General features: G+C 47.7%; 1 protein-coding gene, 3 non-coding genes and 1 pseudogene across 6 annotated transcripts in view; 1 reads left to right on the top strand and 4 right to left on the bottom strand.

Annotated features, from left to right (window-relative positions):
- LOC141076036 (BBSome complex member BBS1-like) overlaps positions 1-12,834 on the bottom strand; it is a 47,957-nt pseudogene extending 35,123 nt beyond the window's left edge.
- TRNAQ-CUG (transfer RNA glutamine (anticodon CUG)) lies at positions 2,814-2,885 on the bottom strand. Its single transcript has one exon. It is a non-coding gene; the product is annotated as a tRNA-Gln (tRNA).
- Positions 4,000-4,071, top strand: TRNAD-GUC (transfer RNA aspartic acid (anticodon GUC)). The gene has a single exon. It is a non-coding gene; the product is annotated as a tRNA-Asp (tRNA).
- TRNAL-CAA (transfer RNA leucine (anticodon CAA)) lies at positions 11,280-11,387 on the bottom strand. The gene is made up of 2 exons: positions 11,350-11,387; positions 11,280-11,325 (listed from the first exon to the last, which is right to left on the bottom strand). It is a non-coding gene; the product is annotated as a tRNA-Leu (tRNA).
- Positions 12,766-24,070, bottom strand: part of LOC141076003 (dipeptidyl peptidase 3-like) — a 34,175-nt gene continuing 22,870 nt past the window's right edge. For all 3 annotated transcript variants that reach the window (XM_073563229.1, XM_073563231.1, XM_073563230.1), the window contains exons 12-18: positions 21,338-21,430; positions 21,174-21,236; positions 20,630-20,754; positions 19,058-19,178; positions 18,338-18,517; positions 18,007-18,166; positions 12,766-13,197 (exon numbers count right to left, since the gene is read on the bottom strand). In XM_073563229.1, coding sequence (XP_073419330.1) covers positions 13,040-13,197; positions 18,007-18,166; positions 18,338-18,517; positions 19,058-19,178; positions 20,630-20,754; positions 21,174-21,236; positions 21,338-21,430 — 900 coding nt within the window. In that variant the 3' untranslated portion in view covers positions 12,766-13,039. The remainder of the gene's footprint in view (positions 13,198-18,006; positions 18,167-18,337; positions 18,518-19,057; positions 19,179-20,629; positions 20,755-21,173; positions 21,237-21,337; positions 21,431-24,070) is intronic.

Here is a 24,070-nt window from a genome sequence, read left to right as displayed (position 1 = left end):
AAAATAGTTTTTGCATCACCACATAACATATTTTGACCCACCGAGTCATGTGAGGTCTTATTTTTTGCGGGACGAGTTGACGTTTTATTGGTACCATTTTTGGGTATGTGACATTTTTTGATCGCTTTTTATTCCGATTTTTGGACGCAGAATGAACAAAAACAGCATTTCATTAATTTCTTTTGGGGGGGGTGCGTTTACACCGTTCAGCGTGTGGTAAAAATGATAAAGCGGTTTTATTCTTCGGGTCACTACAATTAGGGCAATTAGAGTGTGTGCACACGCTGCGGATTGTCCTGTGGGTTTTTCCGCGCGGATTTGTCAAAAACCGCAGGTAAATCCGCAGGTCAAAAGACCTGCGGTTTATCTGCAGTTTTTCTGCGGTTTAGCCTGCGGGTTTCCCCTGCGGTTTGACACCTGCCATGGAGCAAGTGCCAAACCCCAGCGGAATCCGCACAAAGAGTTGACATGCAGCGGTTTTGAAACCGCAGCAAATCCGCAGCATGTGCACAGCATTTTCATTTTGCATTGATTTTAATGGTACTGTACACAGCAGAAGAGACGTTTAAAAATTGTGTACAGAACGCCCCCCATGCATTCCTATGGCATTCCGCACATGCTGTGCTAATGCTGCGCTTTTTTCCGCGGCGGAATCGCATTGCGGAAAAAATCGCAGCATGCTCATTCTTTTGTGCGGAATGGCAAAGAATTGCCGCGATTCCGCACCCATAGGAATGCATGAGAATCACTTACTTCCCGCATGTGGCTATGCCCACCATGCGCGAAGTTAAGCGTCTCATGTGCGGTTAGTACCCACGGTGTGGAGGAGAGGAGACTGTCCTCCAGGCCCTGGGTACCATACCCCTGTAAAAAAAGAATAATAAAAAAAAAAAAAAAAATCGGGGTATATTTACCTTCCGGCTTCCCGCGCTGCATTCCCGGTCCTCAGCGTTCCCAGTAATGCCTTGCGGCAAGGTCCTGTGATGACGTGGTCTCGTGAGATCGCTATAGCAACGCGAGACTACGTCATCACAGGTCTCGCAAGGCATTACTGGGAGCGCTGAGGCCCGGGATGGCAGCACGGGACGTCGGAAGGTAAATATACCCCGATTTTTTATTTTTTTATTCTTTTTTAACATTTTATCTTTTACTATTGATGCCGCATAGGCCTCAATAGTAAAAAGCTGCTCACACTTGTCAAACACTATGTTTGATGAGTGTGACCAACCTGTCAATCACTTTCCAAGCGATGCTTCAAATCGCTTGGAAAGTGCTTGAGAAAATCGCGGCAAAATCGTGAGCAGAATCACGGTAAAATCGTGAGCAGAATCACGGTAAAATCGTGAGCAGAATCGCGGTAAAATTGCGGTGAAATCGCGCAGAAAAAAACGTGCGATTTCTGGGAAGGAGTCCGGTTTTTAGTGTGCGTTTTAACACGCAACGTGGGCACATAGCCTTATACCTTGTCCTCTGATTGTTCCTCACCTGGTTTTGGCTTACAAATGCTGAGAAAAAACACTGAACAAATACTGATAGTGTGGCCGTAGCCTTAGGCTGAGTGCACACGTACTTTTTAGCCCTGCGTATTTTTCCGTGCAGAATTCAAGAAATCCGCAGCATTTTTCCTGCGGATTTCTTCCTGTTTTCTTGCGGTTTTCCCCTGCGGATTTGGAGAATGGAGCAGGTGGAAAACCGCACAAAAGAAGTGACATGCTGCATATTTTGAACCACAAGAAAACCGTGCGGAAAAATCTGCAGCGTCTGCACAGCGGTGTTTTTTTTCTATTGACTAACATGCTACTGTACATCACAATGCGGATATGCAGCGTTTCTGCGCGGTAAAATCCGCTGCGGATCCGCTGGAAATCTGCATCGTGTGCACATGGCCTTAAAAGGGAACCAATCGCTCAATTCATGCTGCCCAAACCACAGACAACATGAATCAATGCCTGTCTGCATGGTTGCAACCAGGTACATTTTTCTCCAAAACGCTGTGACATTTCAGGGAAAGAAAAAAAAGAAAAAGAAAAATCAGTCGGGTACTATACGGGGACATTTGACTAGCTCTCTGCAGCACTCTAGGTCTCTCCCTATGTACATACACAGTAGAGACTTGTCGATCAACTAAATTGGTGCAACCAGGTTCTGTGTCATGCTGCCATTGATTTTTGCAGCATGAATTAAATAACAGGTTCCCTTTAATCATCCTCCCTAGAGATCAGAGTGTGACGAATTGATACACACATCGATTTCTCACTGACATCTATTTTAAATTAGCAAACAATTGGGTAGTTTGTAAAAATCAAAGTCACAAAATCAATCTAGATTAAAAAAAACAAAAAACAAAAACACATATAAGAGGCTCACCCGGGTCAATATAGTAAATGCCTCTGGATCCAGTATAAATATTTCTCCACTCTCTGTACCTATGACGAGGCAGCACACAGCGTCTTCATCTGCCATGTTCTTCTTCAGGGTCCCCATACAGGTGATCACAGTCTAAACACAGGTTAGAAATAGAGTGTTGTTCTCATCCGTTTAAAGGAAAACATGACCATGGAAATACTTGTTAGGTACAAACAGATCAACAAAACACTGACAATAATACAATATCTTACAGACCTATAGAAAACTTACAGTAAAACAAAGTTCTTAGTATTCCAACATCCTGCTGGTATTCTCTTGCCTGTGGCGAGCACAGCATCAGTCTCCACAGGTTCATTCTAATCCGCCAGTTTGGAACCCATTTAATAATGGATTTGGTGTGTTTGTAAAATAGATGGAAAGTAATAGAGGAAAAAAAAAAAACGCTAAGGTCCCACCGAGATTTGAACTCGGATCGCTGGATTCAGAGTCCAGAGTGCTAACCATTACACCATGGAACCTCACATACCTGGAAAGTGCCGGCACTGCTTTCTGTGACGCTTATCTAGCAAAATGACCTCTGCTTTTACTACTAAGTTCCTTGAAGCAACTAAGATTAACGATAAATACAGTAAGCGTGGAAAATGGAAATTGTCTCCGCCCCGGTCTCCCACGTGGGGACACTTACTATTACACTAAACAAGGATTGGATTACAGGTTCTTTAGATCAAACATCCAGGAATATGCACAAGAGACAGAAACTAGATATGAATAAAAGGTGAGAAATAATCTTTTATTTTTATATAGCATGAAGATATCCCGCACCTCTTTACAGTTTGCACATATTATCACCGCTGTCCCCGATGGGGCTCACAATCTAAATTCCCTATCAGTATGTCTTTGGTGAAGGGGTGAACCCAGCCTTTGTACAAAATCTGATTTCAAATTTATATCAGACTATAGAATGCGATATAAGGAATGGTCATGGATCTCTGGACTTAATTCATCAGCCTTATACATGCCCAAGAGTCTGAGGAGTTCGGGTTTGTGGACCCCTGGCCAGTTTGTACTGGCTCATGCACACAATGAATTTCCTCTGAGTGCTATCTATGGTTTTCACGGATAGCACAAAGGACCTATGATATTTTATGGGACTGTGCACACATCCAATTTTTTTTCCTTTAACCTAGTGGTCCAAGGAAAACAAACAAATAACAATTAAAAAAAATAATCGGAGACAAATCCGATTTTGATCCAAATGTCAGTTCAAAATCCTCAATGCAAGTCTGAGTCTGTGAAAAAAAAATAATAAAAAAAATCAGACTGCTTTTAGATAACATCTGAGTTGGGTCTGATTGTCACAATGGAGAAAGTATTTTTATTTTTTTTTACACTCCACGTCTGACAGAAACTAATGCCACTTTGATCGGTCTTATTAGAGTAATAGGACCATTTTTCTTGGATGCGGAGAAAATAGTCTTTTGACCCAACCCTAGATGTGATGGGAATTCGTGGTTACATAGGCAAACTGAAAAATTGTCTATGTTGCCAATAACAAATCCATCTCTCATTTCTAGTAAGGTTTCATGTATAGAGTGTCCTGTGTCACCAGCAGAACATTGTTCAAATAGCTTATCCTCGTTAGTATAGTGGTAAGTATCCCCGCCTGTCACGCGGGAGACCGGGGTTCGATTCCCCGACGGGGAGGCACACTGTTTTGTTTCTTCCTCCACTACCGACATGTGACTAGCATTTCATGACACTCCCCAGCAAGCCATCAAGTTTCTAGCAGATTGGCGTCTCTCCAATAAATGAGGCAGGGCAGGCACCCGACGATAGATGTTCTTATGGGCAATTTAAGTGATCAGTTCACCTTGTAGAATAAACGTTTTGCTTGTTGGTCGGATGATCAGCATCCTATTTGTAGGAACACTTGTTTGCGATAATCGTTCAGTATGAATGGATTTCATAAAACAACCAAAATGTAAGAACACATTGGACAAGAATGGAAGAGGATAGGGTGTGGTAACTAAAGAAGTTATAACTCAAAGATTAGTGATTCACATGCAGTAGTGTCTACTTTGTTTACCCAATGTGGAAACACCAGATGATCTGGCAACATAAGGTTCCGTGGTGTAATGGTTAGCACTCTGGACTCTGAATCCAGCAATCTGAGTTCAAATCTTGGACCGGAAGGCTTTTGTTTTCTTAATTTTTAAATGCAAATTTGAACACATATAGCTCTGCCTAAAATTAAGAGACCACTTTCAAATGTTCAGTTTGTCTGATTTTTCTCTTTATAGGTAAATTTCGAATAAAATTTAAATTGTTCTTTTAGTCTACAAACTTCTGATAACATGTCTCCAAATTTCCAAGGAATAAATTTTGTATTTTTTTCTGACAAAGAAAAATGGTCACAATTTAAAAAAACAAAACAAAACCCAGTGCTTTCAGACATCAAATAATGCAAAGAAAACAAGTTAATAATAATTTAGAAACAGCAATACTAATGTTTTAACTCAGGAAGAGTTCAGAAAACAGGATTTTTGGGTTGCTTACCGTAAATTCTGTTTCTCGGAGCCTTCATTGGGGGACACAGAGACCATGCGTGTATGCTGCTGACACTATGCACAAAAAAGGTTAGCTCCTCCTCCGCAGTGTACACCCCACCGACCGGCAAGGAATTCCTCAGTTAGTGAGAAAGCAGTAGGAGAAGTGACAGAATAGATAGAAAACAGAAAAAAACAACTCAACTGTAACCAAACAACCAAAGTAAGAACAGGAGCTGTAGAACATGGGAAGGTGCTGTGTCCCCCAATGAAGGCTCCGAGAAACAGATTTTACGGTAAGCAACCCAAAAATCCTGTTTTCTCGTTCGCCTTATTGGGGGACACAGAGACCATGGGACGTCCCAAAGCAGTCCCTGGGGTGGGAAAAACTTCCATCAGGCCAGCGGACTCACCACCGCCGCCTGCAGAATCCTTCTACCTAGGCTGGCGTCCGCCGAAGCGTAGGTGTGGACTTTGTAGAATTTCACAAACGTGTGAACCGATGACCAGGTTGCAGCTTTGCAAAGCTGCAGCGCGGAAGCTCTGTGGCGTACCGCCCAGGAGGCACCTACTGCCCGGGTAGAGTGCGCTCTGATCCCCGGAGGAGCCACGCGATGCTTAACTCGGTAGGCCTCCAAAATTGCCGATCTGATCCAGCGAGCAATAGTGGCCTTTGAAGCTGGGTGACCTTTCCGCACCCCATCTGGAATGATGAAGAGAGACTCTGTCTTTCGCAAGGAAGTCGTCCTAGATAGATTGACTCTCATCACCCTGACCAGGTCCAGCTTGTTCAAGGACCGCTCCTGAGGATGAGTTGGACTCGGACAGAAGGATGGCAGAACAATGTCCTCATTGAGGTGAAACGAGGACACCACCTTCGGAAGGAAAGAGGGCGGAGGCCGCAGAACTACCTTGTCCTGGTGAAGTACCAAAAAGAGAGAGCGGCAAGAAAGAGCCGCCAATTCCGACACGTGCCGGATGGAAGTGATGGCCACCAGAAAAGCCACCTTCCAAGAAAGGAGAGAAAGGGAAACATCCCTGAGGGGTTCTAAAGGAGGACCTTGCAGAACCTCAAGAACCAGATTAAGATCCCATGGATCCACGGGCGCTCGGTAAGGAGGAGCCGTGTGGGCCACGCCCTGAAGAAAGGTTTTGACCTGAGGGCGGGAGGCCAACATCTTCTGAAATAAAATGGACAGTGCCGAAACTTGACCCTTCAAGGAACTGAGGGCAAGCCCCGCATCCAGCCCTGCCTGAAGAAACACCAGAGCAGAAGGGAGCGAAAAATACATGGGCGCGATATCATTGGCCTCACACCAAGTGAAATAGGCCTTCCAAGTACGGTAATAAATCTTGGAAGATGAAGGCTTTCTGGCTCGGATCATGGTATGAATTACTCGATCGGAGAATCCTGCCCGTTTCAAAACCTCGGTCTCAACAGCCACGCCGTTAAATTGAGCGACCGAGAATTGGGGTGGCAAATTGGGCCTTGAGAAAGCAGATCTGCCCTGTCTGTAAGCTTCCAGGGGACGTCCGCGAGAAGGTTGACAATGTCCACGAACCAAGACCTTCTGGGCCAATTTGGGGCGATGAGGATGACTGGAATTCCTTCTGCTTTGATTTTCTTCAACAGCTTGGGAAGAAGAGGCAGGGGAGGGAACAGGTAGGGGAGTTTGAACTGCGACCAAGGAACGGCCAGAGCGTCGGCGCCCACTGCCAGAGGATTTCGGGACCTGGAGACAAACTGTGGGACTTTCCTGTTGAGGCGAGACGCCAGCAGGTCTATATCCGGGGTTCCCCACCGACGGCAGAGCAGATGAAACACCTCCGGATGTAGGGACCATTCTCCCGCCGCGAGACCCTCGCGGCTGAGAAAATCGGTGGCCCAGTTGTCTACGCCGGGAATGTGTACCGCGGAAATTGTCGGAACGGAAATCTCTGCCCAACGAAGAATCTTGGACACTTCTGCCAGGGCTGAGACACTCCGTGTCCCTCCTTGGCGGTTTATATATGCCACCGCTGTGGCATTGTCTGTCTGAATCCGGACAGGCAGGCCCCTGAGGAGCCTCTCCCAGTGGACGAGAGCCAGATGGATCGCTCGTATCTCTAGGACGTTGATTGGCAGAGCTGATTCCTGAGTCGACCATCGACCCTGAACAGTGTGATTGCGGAACACTGCACCCCAGCCGAGGAGGCTGGCATCCATTGTTACAATCTGCCAGTGAACGGGAAGAAAAGACCGACCCAAGGGGATGAGAGGAGACGTCAACCACCAGTTGAGTGACCGCTTGATCCGGCATGAAAGACGAACAGGGTGATCCAGGGACAGAGCCGACCTGTTCCACCTCGACAGAATGGCATGCTGGAGAGGTCTGGCGTGAAATTGGGCAAAGGAAACTGCCTCTATCTTCCCCAGGACCCCCATGGTTGTTCGGAGGGACGGAAATCGTGTGATCTGCAGCGATCGTACATCCTGCTGCAGGGAAAGAATCTTCTCTTGTGGAAGAAAGACCCTTGACCGACAAGTGTCGAACAGTAGGCCCAGAAACACAAGATGTTGAGTAGGAACCAGACAGGACTTTTTCCTGTTGACGATCCACCCAAAACTGGAAAGGGTGTCTAGGACGATCATCAAACTTAGGCGAGCCTGTTGAAAAGAGGGAGCTTTGATCAGAATATCGTCGAGGTACGGAAAAAGAACGAGACCTCTGATCCTCAACAAGGCCATCAACGCAGCCATAATCTTCGTGAAGACTCTGGGAGCGGTGGCGAGCCCGAAAGGCAGCGCGACGAACTGGTAATGTTCCTGGTGAATCGCAAAATGCAGGAACCTCTGATGTCCGGAGAATATGGGCACATGTAGATAGGCATCTTGGATGTCTATTGAACGCATGAATTTCTGCTCCTCCATGGAAGAGATTACCGAACGAACCAACTCCATCCGGAAGTGGCGAAGGCGAACTCTCTTGTTGAGTAGCTTGACATCCAAGATGGGTCGGACCGCCCCGTCTTTTTTCGGCACCACAAATAGGTTCGAATAAAACCCTGTGAAGCGTTCCGATTCCGGAATGGGCACAATCACCCCGGAACTGAGAAGAGAGGCGATGGCCGAAACAAACCCCAGGATCAAGGCTGGATCTTTTGGAGGACGGGATTGGAAGAAACAATCCCGTGGAAGAGAAACGAACTCTATCTTGTATCCTGACGATATAACTTCCCTGACCCAAGCGTCCTCTACTGAGGACAGCCAGACGTCCCTGAAGAAAAGAAGTCGACTTCCCAATTGGAAGGGACCCTCGGGAGTCCGACGATAGTCATGCTGATGTAGACCGTCCAGATCTGGATGGTCTGCCCTGGGAAGAGTGGGATCGCCAGGAAGGAGTGGGTCTGAAGGAAACCTTCTTTCTATCCTGGCGTGCCTGCGGCCTTTGTTGGTTGGAAGGGTTTTCCGCCGTATTGAAATGGAGGAAAGCCCGAAAGGGACGAAACTGACGCCTTAGTGGAGGTCTGCGAGGCTTGGACTGAGGGAGGAGGGAACTCGTGCCTCCGGTAGCGTCCTTAATATTCTGGTCCAATTGGGATCCAAAGAGACGCACTCCCTGAAAGGGCAGATTAGTATGAGACATTTTAGAAGACAAGTCCGCCTGCCAGGCCTTGAGCCAAATTGTACGTCGGATTGCCACAACGTTACTTGACGCCTGAACTGCGCAAGATGCGGCATCCAGAGAAGCAGAAAGCACATAATCCCCCGCATGGGAAATCTGATTGGCGAGATCGGCCAATCGCTCTGGTTGTGCTTTATCTAGGCTGCCCTGACGAAGATCCTCTGCCCAAGTAGCTATGGCCTTTGCTGCCCAAGATGAAGCAAAGATTGGACATACCGCTGCTGAAGCTGCTTCGAAGGCAGACTTTGCTAGGGATTATATAATCCTATCATTAGAATCCTTTAGAGACGCCACACCTGAAAGCGGGAGAACCGTGTTATTAGAAAGTCTGGACACGGGAGGGTCCACCGAGGGAGAAGCAGACCAGTTGTCCGTGAGCTCTTTAGCAAACGGGTACAGTACGCCGAGACGCTTTCCTCTTTGAAAGCGTCTGGTCGGATCTTCTCTTTCCCTGGTAAAAATCTTTCCAAACTCGGAATGGAAAGGAAACACCTTGGAGGGTGTTTCCGCCCATCTGAACGAAACCTCCTGATCTGAGGGTTTCGCAGGGAAATCAGCGATGTCGAAGGTATGATGAATCGCTGCAATGAGGTTCTGCACCGTAACCTTCATGTTCGCATCCTGGTCCAAATCCAGCTCTAAAATCCCCTCAGATGACCTGTCCGAAAACGCTTCACCTGACTCGGGAGAGGAGGCCCAGGAGGGAGGCTGCTGAGGACTATGCGGTGAGGTGGGACGAGGAGAGGATTCCGGCTGGAGATCCTGCCTGGGTCTTTTGCGACTGACACTGGCTGGCTCAGATGGAATCTCTTGAAACCTGCTGGGCCCTGCAGAAGTGTCCAGGGGCAACTTATCCAGAATGGCTACTAGGGACTGAGACACCCTGGTGAGGTCTGCCACTGATTGAGATAGAGACGAAGCCCAGCCAGGCATGGGGGGTTCACTCTCACATGGGGCCATAGATGGCTCCTGAGCGGCGTCGGGCTGAATTGGATTGCTACAGTCCAGGCAGAGGGGAGTAGACTGACCTGAAGGAAGTTTGCAATTGCAGGAAGAACATGCAAAGAACTTGACTAGAGTGCAGGAGGGGGCCGTAGGGCGGGTACGATCAGATTTAGACATAGAGAAAACTGAGGTAGTGCCGGGAGGTTGGGGGACAGAAGGCAGAGAAGGGTGTCAGTCTGCATATGCAGAGATACTCACGGTCCGGTGTCCCCAGAGACGATGCTATCAGACTTGTCTGCAGAAGCAGGCCAGAGCGAAATCCGGCTGACAGGCCAAGGGAGCGATATCCGGCAAGAGAATGGTGTCCGGCTGACAGGCTGAGAAGATGGTGACCACCTGAGAGGAACGGTGGAAAAGCGCGCTTCCAGGGGAAGAAGGGCGGAGCTAACCGCCGGACTGACATAAGCACCGCCCGCCGGCCAATAACAGGCTGGTGCAAGGGAAGGAGGCTGGGAGGGCCTGGAACGGGCGGGAGAGAAGCCCGCTTAGAAGAAAGGGGAGGGGGGCGTGGCCGCGACGCTGAAGTAGGCCCGAAATGAAGCCGGGGCCTAAATAGCGGCGGCCGCCTGTCAGCACGGGGTCGGCGCGGAGGTACCGCCGCATGATCGCTACCGCCGAAAAACCTGCCAGGGAAGAAAGGACGGCTATAAGAGGGAGCGGAGGCTGCCTGTAGGCGCAGGAAGGCCGCAGGTGTCCGCAGCGCTGCCGCATCCCTGCTCCAGGGGGAACGCTGCAACTGTGTCCTCTGAGGAGGCCAATGGTGCCCAATACTTACCCGTCCCGGGCCAGAACTCTACCTTGTTCCTGAAGGGCGTCTGCGTCTCGTCCAACTGACAGGCTCTGGTAGGCGAGTGAGTGGGAGACTGAAGATAAGGACCCTTGGAATCGCTAACACGTCTTCGTGTTGGCGTCCGCCTGGAAGGCTGCTGGTTCTGCTACGGAGATCTGCGAGGATACGGGGTGGCAGTACACACCGTACTCACAGACTCCTTGTGGGAGTACAGATGTGACTATTCACTCTGTATCCCTGTTCTAATCAAAGACCCGTGTCCACCTCCTACTGACACTAAGCTAAACTGAGGAATTCCCTGCCAGTCGGTGGGGTGTACATTGCGGAGGAGCTAACCTTTTTTGTGCATAGTGTCAGCCTCCTAGTGGCAGCAGCATACACCCATGGTCTCTGTGTCCCCCAATAAGGCGAACGAGAAATTAATATTTTGTGGAATAACCATGATTTTTAATCACAACTTTCATGCGTCTTGGCATGCTTGCCACCAGTCTGTCACACTGCATCTGGCACAAAAATGTAAGCAGTTCTTCTTTGTTTGATGGCTTGTGACTATTCACCTTCCTCTTGATTACATTCCAGAGGTTTTAAATGGGGTTCAGGTCTGGAGATTGGGCTGCCCATGACAGGGATTTGATTTGGTGGTCGCTTTATTTTTGCCAGAGCTGTAGATTACTATGTGATTTCTATATCTTTATGTCGCTTAATCAAATTCATCCAGCAGAATGACACTTTTGAAAGTACAAACTGTTTCAAACAGGTCTTTCAATTATACAAGTAGACAACATAAATGAGCAATTACTAAAAGAAATCCTGCTGGGAGACATACGGTATATAAAAATTCCTTTAGTGTCCATAGTGAGGATTCAGTGTCTGGCATATGACAAAAAAAAAAAAAAAAAAAAGATGTGTCAGAAGTGGGATTTGAACCCACGCCTCCATTCGGAGACCAGAACACCCACATAGGGGAAGATGCTATCTTGAGTCTGGCGCCTTAGACCGCTCGGCCATCCTGACACCTGATCCAACAGGTGGAATCAGCTCGTTATGAGCCGGGTAAGACGGTCGTCAGCTAGAGAAAGACTTACAATTGTGGTTAAAGGGAAACTGAACAGGAAACTGAACAGGAATCCACAGGGAGTAGGTATCTGGCACTGATTTCGCAATTGCAGCGGTGATTACTCTGAAACTACGCAGCATTTTAGAGAAAACATACTTAGAAAATCCATCCGGGTAAAGAGCGTCTCTGCTGACTAGTCAAAGACAGATCTCCAGTGGCTTCTCCCTGCCCCTCTCCCCTAGTTACAGGTCTCACACCTAGAAGAGACCTGTCAGTCATGGGAGAGGGGGGTGCAGAATGGATTAATTAGCACAGATGCATAACCATCTCCCCCGGTTACATTTTTAAATTACTTCTCCTCTGAAATACCGCAACGTTTCAGGACAATGGAGCTCCACTCTAATGGAGATAAAAGTGCTGTGTTCTCTAGTGATCAACGCAAGTGCTCCTTATTGGAGTCTGCCTAGGGTGCTCGGGTACGCACGGAGTGTCGTGGGTGTTCGAGTGACATGTCCGAGTCCCCACACCTGTTACACAGGCACAAAACAAGCGGGCGATTGCCTGACATACATAAGACATCCCCGCATGTTTTGTGGCTGTGTGCCAGCTCTGAAACATGTAGCCGCAGGGACTTGAACATGTCACTCAAGCACTCGCAATACCCGAGCACCCAGGGCAAACTCGAGTAAAGAGCACTTGCGCTCATCACTACTGTTCTTCCAGTGAAGATCCCCGTGATCTTTAAGTATATAGATCTGCGGTAACCTGTTTTCACTGGACAACCCCTGTAAGGATACATAAAAAAAATGCTAAAGTAACCAATCATAAGTGAGAAAAAAAAAAATGTAAAAAACCTAAGAGGTCAATTCACTCCTTTTCCAAAATAAAACAGAACAATCATATTAAGCATCACTACGTCTGTAAAAGGGGGGGAGAGAGAGAGAGAGAGAAGAAAAATAAAGGAATAGAGAAAGAATCGTAGAGCGAAAGAGTGAAAAAGAGAAACAGAAAGAAAGAGAAAGAGAAAATGGGAGAGGAAAAAAAAAAAAAAAGAGAAAAAGAAAGAGCGAGAGAGAAAGAGTAAAAGAGAGAAAAGAAATATAGAAAGAAAGAGAAAAAGAAAGAAGAGAAAGAAAAAGTTTTTGCTCTTGGAAAAAGAGTAAGAAATGCATAAAAAGGAAAATTGGTTGTGGTGGAAAAGTGTCATAGGATCCACAGGACGCTACCAGAGATCTTGATGAGACCAGGCCTCGATAGGAGCCTACATGATATCAGGCAGAAGGTTTTTAATGATATGGCTGATCACTGTATAATATAATACACATGACACACATCGAGTTTTATAAAATCATGTTTTATTTTTACTTCTCCGAGTTCACTCCTGCTCTTTGAGGGCTGCTCCATTGAGAGTGATTATTAGTGACGCTGCACTGCGCCCCGCGCTGCCTAGGGTGCCCGATTCTCCAAATGTAGATAATAATCCTCTTCATGGCGCCGGCACATCCAGACTGCACACTGCCCCCATTCTATGCTGTGAGTGTGCAGAGTATTGCTCCCCACACCCTTTCACAGCACAGTCCTGCAGGACGTCGCCTGCTTTTCTCACAATTCATCTGCTGCACTGTTTATCCCAGAAGGAGGCATCTGCACAGCTCAGCTCCAGCATTTCCTTCTCTAGTTCCTCTTCATCATTGTAAAATCTCTGCAGGACGGACAGTATCAGCCCAGAAGGACTGCTGTCATAGCGCAAAACTTCCACATCATCCCCTGCAAGAAGAGGGGAAAACACATTCTTAGGGAATGGAGCACAACTTTATTACAAACACTGGAGACTTAACTTTTGACATTAGATGCAAATGTGTCAAAAAATGACATTGTTTAACCCCCCTTAAAGACCGCCGGTACGCCTTTTAATGGCGGCAGTTAAGGGTACTTAAGTTTTAAAGGCGCTGAGAAATAAATGTATAGAACCCCCCAGAGTCGGAATTTCTCCGGGGTCTCAGCTAGCGGAGGGTAGCCGAGACCTCAGAGAACATGATTCAAGTCGGTTTTTACCGACCCCAGTGTTGCGATCGTCATTATTAAACGGTATAACGGCGACTGCAAAAAAAAAAAAGTCTGATTTTCCATTTAATTTACCTCCTCCTCTGATGTGATCGCACATGAGAGGAAAGAGAAATAGGGTCCCTCAATCCCTCACCCCCCCCGGCTCCTCTGGTGTCCCTGCTTTCCCCCGTGAAGTCCCCTGGGGCGCCGGTGTCTTCTTCCGGGAGATAATGGTGGGTGCATGCACAGTGCATCAAACGAGATCTGCCGGCCGACCCCCAGCAACAATAGAAAAAATTTCCTATTGGTTCATTTTGATCACTGTGATAGACCCTGTCTGACACTGGAATGGAATGGCTGTCAGACATGTAGAGAAGCTGATTTTTATAAAACTGTGCAGTGGTTTCTTAATTTTTGCCAGAGCTGTGTATTTGTTTTTATTTGAATGGTTTATGACAAGTAGGTGCAGGCTCGGTCTGGCCTGGCGGGGTACCGGGTAAATGCCCGGTGGGTCCCGAGGGTCTGGGGGGCCCTTTAAATTTCCTGCCCCCTTAAATGTTTTGGCCCTTTAAGAGCCGCAGGTCCGCGCCGTGCGCTTGCATGTACCTTTGCGCCGCGCACAGTCGGGCGGCGACCCCCTGGCTGGCTGGCTCCGGCGGCTCCTGAAAGTCTGATGAGAGCGATGAGTCACTCACCCGCTCTCATCCTGGCTGCCGCGTGACCTTGCTGCACGGCCTGTTCTTGATGGGCGGTGACAACCGCCCCGCGCTCTTATTTCCTCTTCTGTAGCTGGCTGCTGCCTGGCTAATAGCAGCGCCAGCACACAGACAAGAAGAGGACGCATCCGGCCCGCCGCGCTCTGCAGTGCTCACCCTGCTGCTCCCGCTCCTTCAGTGTGTGTGTACACAGGTAGCCCTGAGCCCTCCGGTCCGGTGAGTAGAAAATAGCAGGGGAAGGGGAGAGTCAGGGTCTGTGCATCCAGTGTCCTCAGCTGTGTGGTGGTGGGTGGTGGTGGTGGACTCTCTGCCAGGCTCCCTGACTCCTGCAGCCCTGTGGCCTGCCCAGTGCATCTAGTGTCCTCCTCCTCGGTCATGCAGCTCTGCTGCCTCCCGACTACCGCTGTCCTGCAGTGCCGGCCCGGCTGTGTGGTGGTGGTGGTGTTGTTTGCTCTCTGCCGGGCTCCCTGTCTGACTCCTGCAGCCCGGCGGCCTGCCCAGTGCGTCCAGTGTCCTCCTCCTCGGTCATGCAGCTCTGCCGGCTCCCGACTACTGCTGTCCTGCAGTGCCGGCCCGACTGTGTGGTGGTGATGGTGTTGTGTGCTCTCTGCCGGGCTCCCTGTCCGACTCCTGCAGCCCTGCGGCCTGCCCTGTGCATCCAGTGTCCTCCTACTTGGTCATGCAGCTCTGCCGGCTCCCGACTACCGCTGTCCTGCAGTGCCGGCACGGCTGTGTGGTGGAGGGTGGTGGTGGACTCTCTGCAGGGCTCCCTGTCTGACTCCTGCAGCCCGGCGGCCTGCCCAGTGCGTCCAGTGTCCTCCTCCTCAGTCATGCAGCTCTGCCGGCTCCCCTCTACTGCTGTCCTGCAGTGCCGGCCCGGCTGTGTGGTGGTGGACTCTCTGCCGGGCTCCCTGTCTGACTCCTGCAGCCCTGCGGCCTGCCCAGTGCGTCCAGAGTCCTCCTCGGTCATGCAGCTCTGCCGGCTCCAGGGAGGGTGGTGAGATATACTATTACACTGCGTAGGTGACCACCGTGGGGGCCCCCAGTCTGGGGGCCCCCACAGTGGTCGCCTACGCAGTGTGTAATAGTATATATAATGTCAGCACCCTCCCTGGAAGCTGTGCCGGCTACCTGATGGGGCCACAATGAGAGGAAAAATAGGTTTCTGGGGGCCCCACGGTTGTCGCCTATGCAGTTTAATAGCATATCATTCTCGTCACCATGCTCCCTGGAAGCTGTGCCAGAGCAGAGGAGGCCATAGTATGCTGCATGGAGGAGCAGGGGGGGCCCACAATGTGCTGCATGGATGAGCAGGGGGCCCATAATACTGTATTAAGGAGCAGGTGCTCCATAATACTGTATGGAGGAGCATTATATGGGGCCTATAATACTGTATAGCGGACTATGAGGTGCCCATAATACTGTATGGCGGACTATGTGGTTCCCCATAATACTGTATGGCAGACTATGTGGTTGCCCATAATACAGTATGGCAGACTATGTGGTTGCCCATAATACAGTATGGCGGACTATGTGGTTGCCCATAATACAGTATGGCGGACTATGTGGTTGCCCATAATACAGTATGGCGGACTATGTGGTTGCCCATAATACAGTATGGCGGACTATGTGGTTGCCCATAATACTGTATGGCAGACTATGTGGTTGCCCATAATACTGTATGGCAGACTATGTGGTTGCCCATAATACTGTATGGCAGACTATGTGGTTGCCCATAATACTGTATGGCGGACTATGTGGTTCCCCATAATACTGTATGGCGGACTATGTGGTTGCCCATAATACTGTATGGCAGACTATGTGGTTGCCCATAATACTGTATGGCGGACTATGTGGTTGCCCATAATACTGTATGGCGGACTATGTGGTTGCCCATAATACTGTATGGCAGACTATGTGGTTGCCCATAATACTGCATGGAGGACTATGTGGTTGCCCATAATACTGTATGGCAGACTATGTGGTTGCCCATAATACTGTATGGCGGACTATGTGGTTGCCCATAATACTGTATGGCGGACTATGTGGTTGCCCATAATACTGTATGGCAGACTATGTGGTTGCCCATAATACTGTATGGCAGACTATGTGGTTGCCCATAATACTGTATGGCGGACTATGTGGTTGCCCATAATACTGTATGGCAGACTATGTGGTTGCCCATAATACTGCATGGAGGACTATGTGGTTGCCCATAATACTGTATGGAAGACTATGTGGTTGCACATAATACTGTATGGCGGACTATGTGGTTGCCCATAATACTGTATGGAAGACTATGTGGTTGCACATAATACTGTATGGCGGACTATGTGGTTGCCTGTAATACTGTATGGCGGACTATGAGGTGCCCATAATACTGTATGGCGGACTATGTGGTTGCCCATAATACTGTATGGAGGACTATGTGGTTGCCCATAATACTGTATGGAAGACTATGTGGTTGCACATAATACTGTATGGCGGACTATGTGGTTGCCCGTAATACTGTATGGCGGACTATGAGGTGCCCATAATACTGTATGGCGGACTATGTGGTTGCCCATAATACTGTATGGCGGACTATGTGGTTGCCCATAATACTGTATGGCGGACTATGTGGTTGCCCATAATACTGTATGGCGGACTATGTGGGTGCTCATAATTCTGTATGGAAGACTATGTGGCTTCCCATAATACTGTATGGACGACTATGTGGTGCCCATAATACTGTATGGCGGACAATGTGGGTGCTCATAATACTGTATGGAGTACTATGTGGTTTCCCATAATACTGTATGGCTCACTATGTGGTGCCATAATACTGTATGGCGAACTATGTGGGTGCTCATAATACTGTATGGCGGACTATGTGGGTGCTCAAAATACTATATGGCGGACTATGTGGTTACCCATAATATTGTTTGGCGGACTATGTGGACCCAATCGGCAGAATGTGGAGCTTTTATCCCCATTAGACTGGAGTGGCATGTCTGACTTGATCGCTGATCCATTCATTCCCTCAGTGGCTGCATTTTTTGCTTTATAGAAGCCCCAAAGAGAATGAATGGAGCTGCGGTCAGACATCCCACCTGCCACACCATTTTAAAATGGGGATAAGTGTCCTATCAGGGTTAAAACTTCCTCATTCTTCCAATCGGTGCAGTTTCTAATGGTCGGACCTAAGCGATCACCTATCCTGTGGAGTCCATCCATGGATAGGTGATAACTTGTTTTACCCAAAGAACACCATTAATGTAAAATCCCAGTTATGGGGGCACACAGTAGATGTGCAGGAGCCAACTGTTTTACAGCTGATGCTCCACTATAATGGGGATAACGACTGACAGATATTTGCATATAACCGTAGGGTGGGCCCCTAGAGTCCATTCCCCTGGTGGGCCCCACACACCCCAGTCCGACCCTGAGTAGGTGGCTATTGTCTTTATTCAGCTGCTAAGACCCTTGTTAGACTAGCGCTACAGTATAACTATTTAGTATTTATCAATAAAAGTTTCAAAAAACTTATGAAAGATCTGACAAAAAGGATCTAAAAATACCGAGGCAGCAAAGTTTGCGTCAATTGCAAAACTTTTGGCCACGACACATGTACATAACTTAACAAAACTAAATAGTAGCAAAAAGTTTTCCACTTCTGGTAAACAGCTAAGCTACTGTATAGAGCTGACAATATGTAAGTACATCTTTTCCCCTTTGACTTTTATACAGGGCATGAGATATCCACATAAAGGTGAATACAGACGTCAGGCAGGTGAATGGACTTCCCTAGACCTAAATGTATCGCTGTGCTCACCTGTAATCCGAGTGTTGATCTGTACAAACAATTTGCGCTCCTCCTTTCTCAGTATTACGATGTCACGCAGGGTGAGAAACTTGTGCTCTTCTTCTGTAACTTTAGAGTATCCATCATACATGTCCCGAGCCCGGTCTACATCTGCTGTAGATTTATATACCTGAAAAAATGGGGGAAGGATAAGAACAGCAATAAGCAACAAAAAAGAAAAAAACAAAAAAAAAACAACAAAGGAATAAAGAGATAGAGAAGCAGTGACTTCATGAATAGACAGCATGGAGAAAAGGCGACCCAGATCCTCTGCGACCCATTTACTTCTCAGGATACAGACCTGCAATTTCTGCAGGAATCGCTGGATGGCCGGTCGGCCCACGCTCATGATCTTGCTTCTGTCTAGTGATACTTGTGCATCAGGACGGCCGTCCGCTCCTGTTTTTTGTGCGACGGTGACAAAATTCTCCCCGGCTTCCAGGAGCACACGGAGAATGACAAAGCGAGCTTGCATATGAGCCTGTGGATGAGAACCAGAGATCTGATCAAAAGAAATAAAAAATAGTGCTGCAGCACAATGAAAGCAGGTGGAAAACGTAAGGCAATGAGGTCTGCCAATCACCGGTGGAATTTGTCGTATGTCAGAACCAAAACAGTGTCGTACACGAAGCCTAAAAGGGGTTGTCAACCTTTGAGGCTTCTTTTTTTTACTTAAATGCATGTAATTGTAGCTAGCTATCTTTTTTTGCAATTAGCTTTCATTAAAAATGTTGAACAGTATGTCTTCTATATTCTTTGTGTTGCTGGCTGCAAAATGAGTTAACGGAGAATCTGTCAGTCAGCCCGCTATGATGGTCTGACACAGAGTTTGTAACTCCACTCAGATTACTTATGACCACATCAAACAAAAGAGAAACAAAGAAAAGTGGTGCAAAACTTCTTTTACAACACAATGGCAAAATGATTTTTAGCCCCACCTACATGAACTTCAGTAATTATCTAAAGGAGGACAACCCCTTTAAAACGGCCATAAAAGAAAAAAAAAAAAAAAAAAACACACCTGTCTCCATTTGCCAGTCTCTGGTGTATAGTACTCCAGTCCCAACAATCCAGCTCGGACCATGTTCAGCCAATTCACATACAAAACATCTTGTGCTTCCTGAGATTCATGGCCAAAAATCCTGTAGAAAGAAGTAATTGAAATATGATCAGATTAGGCAGATGCCGGACTGACAGATTTTTATTTGTTGGGGTTCATTTTATCATGCACAAGGCCTAGGAGCAGAATCATCAATAGAGATCTAGGACTTCAAGGGTAAGTGCACAAGTAGTTTTTAGGTTGTGTGGATTTTGATGAAAAATCCGCAGGTAAATCCGCAGGACAAAAGTCCTGTGGTTTATCTGCGAATTAGGCTGCGGTTTTGCGCCTCATAATGGATAGGTGTGAAACCACAGCGAAATTCACACAAACAATTGACAAGCTGCGGATTGTAACCCTCGGAAAAATCAGCAGCATGTACACTGCGTTTTTTTATTTCCATAGGAAATAAAGGTACTGTACAACGCAGCAGAATCCGCTGCGGACCCGCAGGGCCAAAACCGCTGCGGATCTGCAGCATGTGCACATACCCCGAGATTTAATAGTTAACTACTTGTGGAGCACCGAGCACCCAATGAGGTTTATGTCATAGCAAAGTCAGCAGCTACATAGAGATCGTGCAGCTGTGGGAGCCGGCCAGACTCCACACAGGAGTCAGAGAGGGTGCAATTGTCTGATTGCTGGGATGAAGCAGGCGTTACATCCAGATCAGCTGTGTAGGCAGGAGGGGGAATTTGCCCTGTAACTTGGGGTAATATATCAAATGTAGTTAAAAGGAGAAATCAGAAATTTAAAAAAAGTAAAAATGCTGAAATGCCTCTAATAAGTCCTTTAAAGACCCTGAAAGGGGTGGAGGGGCACAATATAGAAAGAATGCCAAAGAAAAAAGGGAAAGGAAAGCAAAGCAAAAGGGAAAGGAAAGCAAAGCAAAAGAGAAAGGAAAGTGAAAGGAATAGAAAAGCAAAGAAAACGGGAAAGAAAATCAAACCCAAATGAAAGGAAAGCAAAAGGGAAAGGAAAGCAAAACAAAGGAAAAGCAAAGGGGAAAGAAAAGTGAAAGGAAAGCAAAGACAAATAAAAGCAAACAAAGGGAAAGTAGAGCAACGCAAAAGGGAAAGGAAGGGAAAGCAAAGCAAAAGGGAAAGGACAGCAAAAGGAAAGCAAACCGAAAGCAGAGAGAAAGGGAAAGCGAAAGCATATAGGAAAGCAAAGTGAAAAGGGAAATTAAAGTAAAGCAAAGTAAAAGGAAAGAGAAAGCAAAGAAAAAGGGAAAGAAAAGCATAGAAAAAAAGAAAAGTAAAGACAAAGGGAAAGGAAAGATAAAGGAGAAAGAGAAAGAATAGCAGAGAAATGAAAGCAAGGTGAAAATGAAAGAAAAAAAAGGAATGTATAATAACAAAAAAGCAAAAATTTGAAAAAAAAGTCACAGCCAATCTGATTCAGTCTCCAGCCCCTTCTCCATGGAAGTGGGGGATAAAAACGCACACTTGTCTGATATCACAACATTTAGAATGTCACGATGATGCTTCTTACCGTAACACCTCCTCACTGACGCATAGATAGAGCCCGACACACTCAGCTCTGCACTCCTCGTAGGAAGAGGCGATGGTAGAGAATTTACTGTCCCAAGTTTCACCAGGCTTATACCAACTTCTCACCTGGCAGTAAGAATAATCTTTAATAATCTTTTTTATATTTATATTATATTTATTTTTTATATAGCACTAACATATTCCGCAGCACTTTACATACATCATCATTGCTGTCACCGATGGGGCTCACAATGTAAATTACCTATCAGTATGTCTTTGGACCACACACCAAGTGAATTTGCGAACATGAATACAACAAATATAGAAACTATAGGCCGTCCCTGACAACCAATAGCTCACCCATACAAATTATCGTAAGGTCAGCTGAACCTGCAGATTTCGGGAGCTGGGGTCACACTTGTCTTGGATACTCAGTTGCAACTTTATTCATTTTTCACCAAATGGGTAACATGGTACACTGTGCTTCCCGTGAAAGCGATGGACTCCTTTACAGTTGGAGTCTGTCTGTCCGGACTGGCACTTACTTGCTCCCCAGTCTCTGGGTTGATAATATTTTCTTTGTCAAAATTGAATGTTCCTTTCTCATCCTAGAAAACAGGAAGAAAGACCGGTGCAACAACAACAAGTAACAGCTTGTTCATATGTTGTAACTGGACAGCATTGCACATAATGAGAAAATATAGGTTACCTGCACAAAAAGCTTTCCACTGCCGTGTCCTAATAACTCGTGTAGGCCGACCTGAACTTCAAAAGATGGGCCTCGGTACTTTATAAAGACGTCCTAAAGGATCGGAACAGCTGCTATAATGGTCGTGTTCACGGAAGCACAAAGACTTCATATAATGTTCAAACTCATTTTAGATTTTTTGGCGTTTTGATTTTTTTTTATCATTATTATAATATTTCTGTTAAAAAAAGTACATAAAACTATTACAGAAGTGATTCCTTAATTTAAAGGTACTGTCACACTTAGCGATGTACCAGCGATCCCGACCAGCGATATTACCCAGTCAGGATCGCTGGTACATCGCTAAGTGGTCGCTAGTGAGCTGCCACACAGGCAGATCTCACCAGCGACATAGCAGCGGTCGGGGGTCGCTACTTGCCTGTCAGACGAGGCGATCCTGCGTCCTCCCGCCCGCGTCCACGCTTGTCGCTTGTCTCTCCACAGGAAGCGCTGCAGGAAGCTGACGACGAGAAGCGGTCCTGAAGGTTCTTGCGTGATCAGCGATAACCAGCGGGGGAGCTGGTCGTAGGCAAGTATCAGACACAGCGATGTCGCTAGCAATATCGCTATAACGTCACAAGTTATAGCGATATTGCTAGCGATATCGCTTAATGTGACAGTACCTTAACTCGGGAAACATGGATTTTTGTGAGTACTCACCGTAAAATCCTTTTCTCCGATACGCTCATTGGGGGACACAGATACTGTGGGTGTATGCTTCTGCCGCTAGGAGGCTGACACTAAGTGAAAAAAAGAGGTTAGCTCCTCCTCCGCAGTATACACCCTCGCCCCTATTGCGGGCGGAAATCAGTTTGGTGCCAAAGCAGTAGGAGGACAACAAATCAGCCTTAATACAGGTACAACATGTCCAAAGGAAAACACCACCCTTATATCAAATAAGTAAAACATAGTCATTTAAACAAGAGCCAACTGGCTAATAGGGTGGGTGCTGTGTCCCCCAATGAGCATCTCGGAGAAAAGGATTTTACGGTGAATACTCACAAAAATCCATGTTTCTCCTTCGTCTCATTGGGGGACACAGATACTGTGGGACGTCCTAAAGCAGTCCCTGGGTGGGAGATTGACTCACTGATCCAAGCTACATGCACCTCCTGTTTAAAGGTGCGCCACCGTTGCTTGGAGAATCCTTCTACCCAGGCTTGCCTCCGCCAAGGCCCGAGCATGGATATTATGTTTGACAAATGTGTGCAGGCTGGACCAAGTTGTTGCCTTGCAAACCTGTTCCGTCGAAGCCTGATGCCGAAGCGCCCAAGAGGCGCCCACCGCCCGGGTAGAGGGCGCTCTGATCCCTGCTGGAATCGGCGTGCCTCTAATGCAGTAGGACTCCTGAATAGTCAAACGAATCCATCTGGCAATGGTCGACTTTGAGGTAGCGAGTCCCTTCCTGCGTTCTTCAGGGAGCACGAACGGCGTGTCTGTCTGAGGAAGGGGTGCCGTCCGCGACACGTACCTCCGGAGGGCTCTTACCAGGTCTAACGTGTGAAGAGCCTTCTCCCACACGGTGCACCGGTGCTGGACAAAATGAAGGCAAAACAACATCTTCATTGATGTGAAAAAGAGGACACGACCCTCGGCAGCAAAGGAGGGGCTGGTCTGAGGACCACCTTATACCTATGGAAAGTGAGGAACGGAGCTCGGCAGGATAGAGCCGCCAGCTCTGAAACCCGTCTGATGGAAGTGAAGGCCACTAGGGGAACAACTTCCCAGGAAAGGTACCTCAAAGCGATATCCTGAAGCGGTTCCAATGGAGCTTCCTGCAGAACACTTAGGACCATGTTAAGAACCCAGGCGTCCATCGGCGCCATATAGGGAGGTATCAAGTGGGACACTCCCTGGATGAAAAGTTTTCACCTGCGAATTGGTAGCAACCCTGCACTGGAACAGGACGGATAAGGCCGACATTTGTCTCCTGCGGAAACCTGGGGCAAAGTCCGAGTCTAATGCTCTACCGACTGAGCTATCCGGGCTCTCTGAGCCCGACTGGAGAAAAACCAAGATGTTGGAGATTGAGAATCTTAGCGGAGAAACACCGCGGCCTCGACATCAAGCAAAGAACACCTTCCAGGTGTGGTGGTAAATTCATGCTGAAGCAGGCCTCCGGGCGCTAATCATTGTAGCGACCACCTTGCTCCCGAACCCTGCCTGGGTTAGAATCCAAGATTCAACGGCCCTGCCGTCAAACACAGGGTCCCTGAGTTCGGGTGGCAAATTAGCCTTTGAGACGGTAGATCTGGGCGCTCTAGCAGGCGCCCAGGAACATCGGCGAGCAGCTGCCTTAGATCTGCGTACCACGCTTGACGGGGGCCAGTCTGGGGCCAGCAGAATCGCCGGCCCCCCTTCCGTCTTGATCCCTTTGCTGACTCTCGGGAGTAGTGGCAGTGGGGGAAATAGATATGGGAGGCGAAACTGGTTCCATGGCAGAACCAACGCGTCCACCGCAAATGCCTGCGGGTCCCTGGCCCGAGCGACATATGTGGGCACCTTGACATTCACTCTGGAAGCCATCAGGTCCACATCCGGAGCTCCCCACAGTTGACAAATCTGTTGAAGAACTTCGGAATGTAGAGACCACTCTCCGGATGCAAGACCCTGCCGGCTGAGGAAGTCTGCCGCCCAATTTTCCACGCCCGGGATGTGGACAGCCGAAATCACCGAGTGGTTTGCTTCGGCCCA

The sequence above is a fragment of the Dendrobates tinctorius genome, unplaced genomic scaffold (genome assembly GCF_039654945.1).
Source record: "Dendrobates tinctorius isolate UK_male_01 unplaced genomic scaffold, ASM3965494v1 ptg000384l, whole genome shotgun sequence".
Taxonomy (NCBI): Eukaryota; Metazoa; Chordata; class Amphibia; order Anura; family Dendrobatidae; genus Dendrobates; species Dendrobates tinctorius.
The sequence above is the reverse complement of the archived record's forward strand: the minus strand, read 5'-3'. Positions and strand labels throughout refer to the sequence as shown.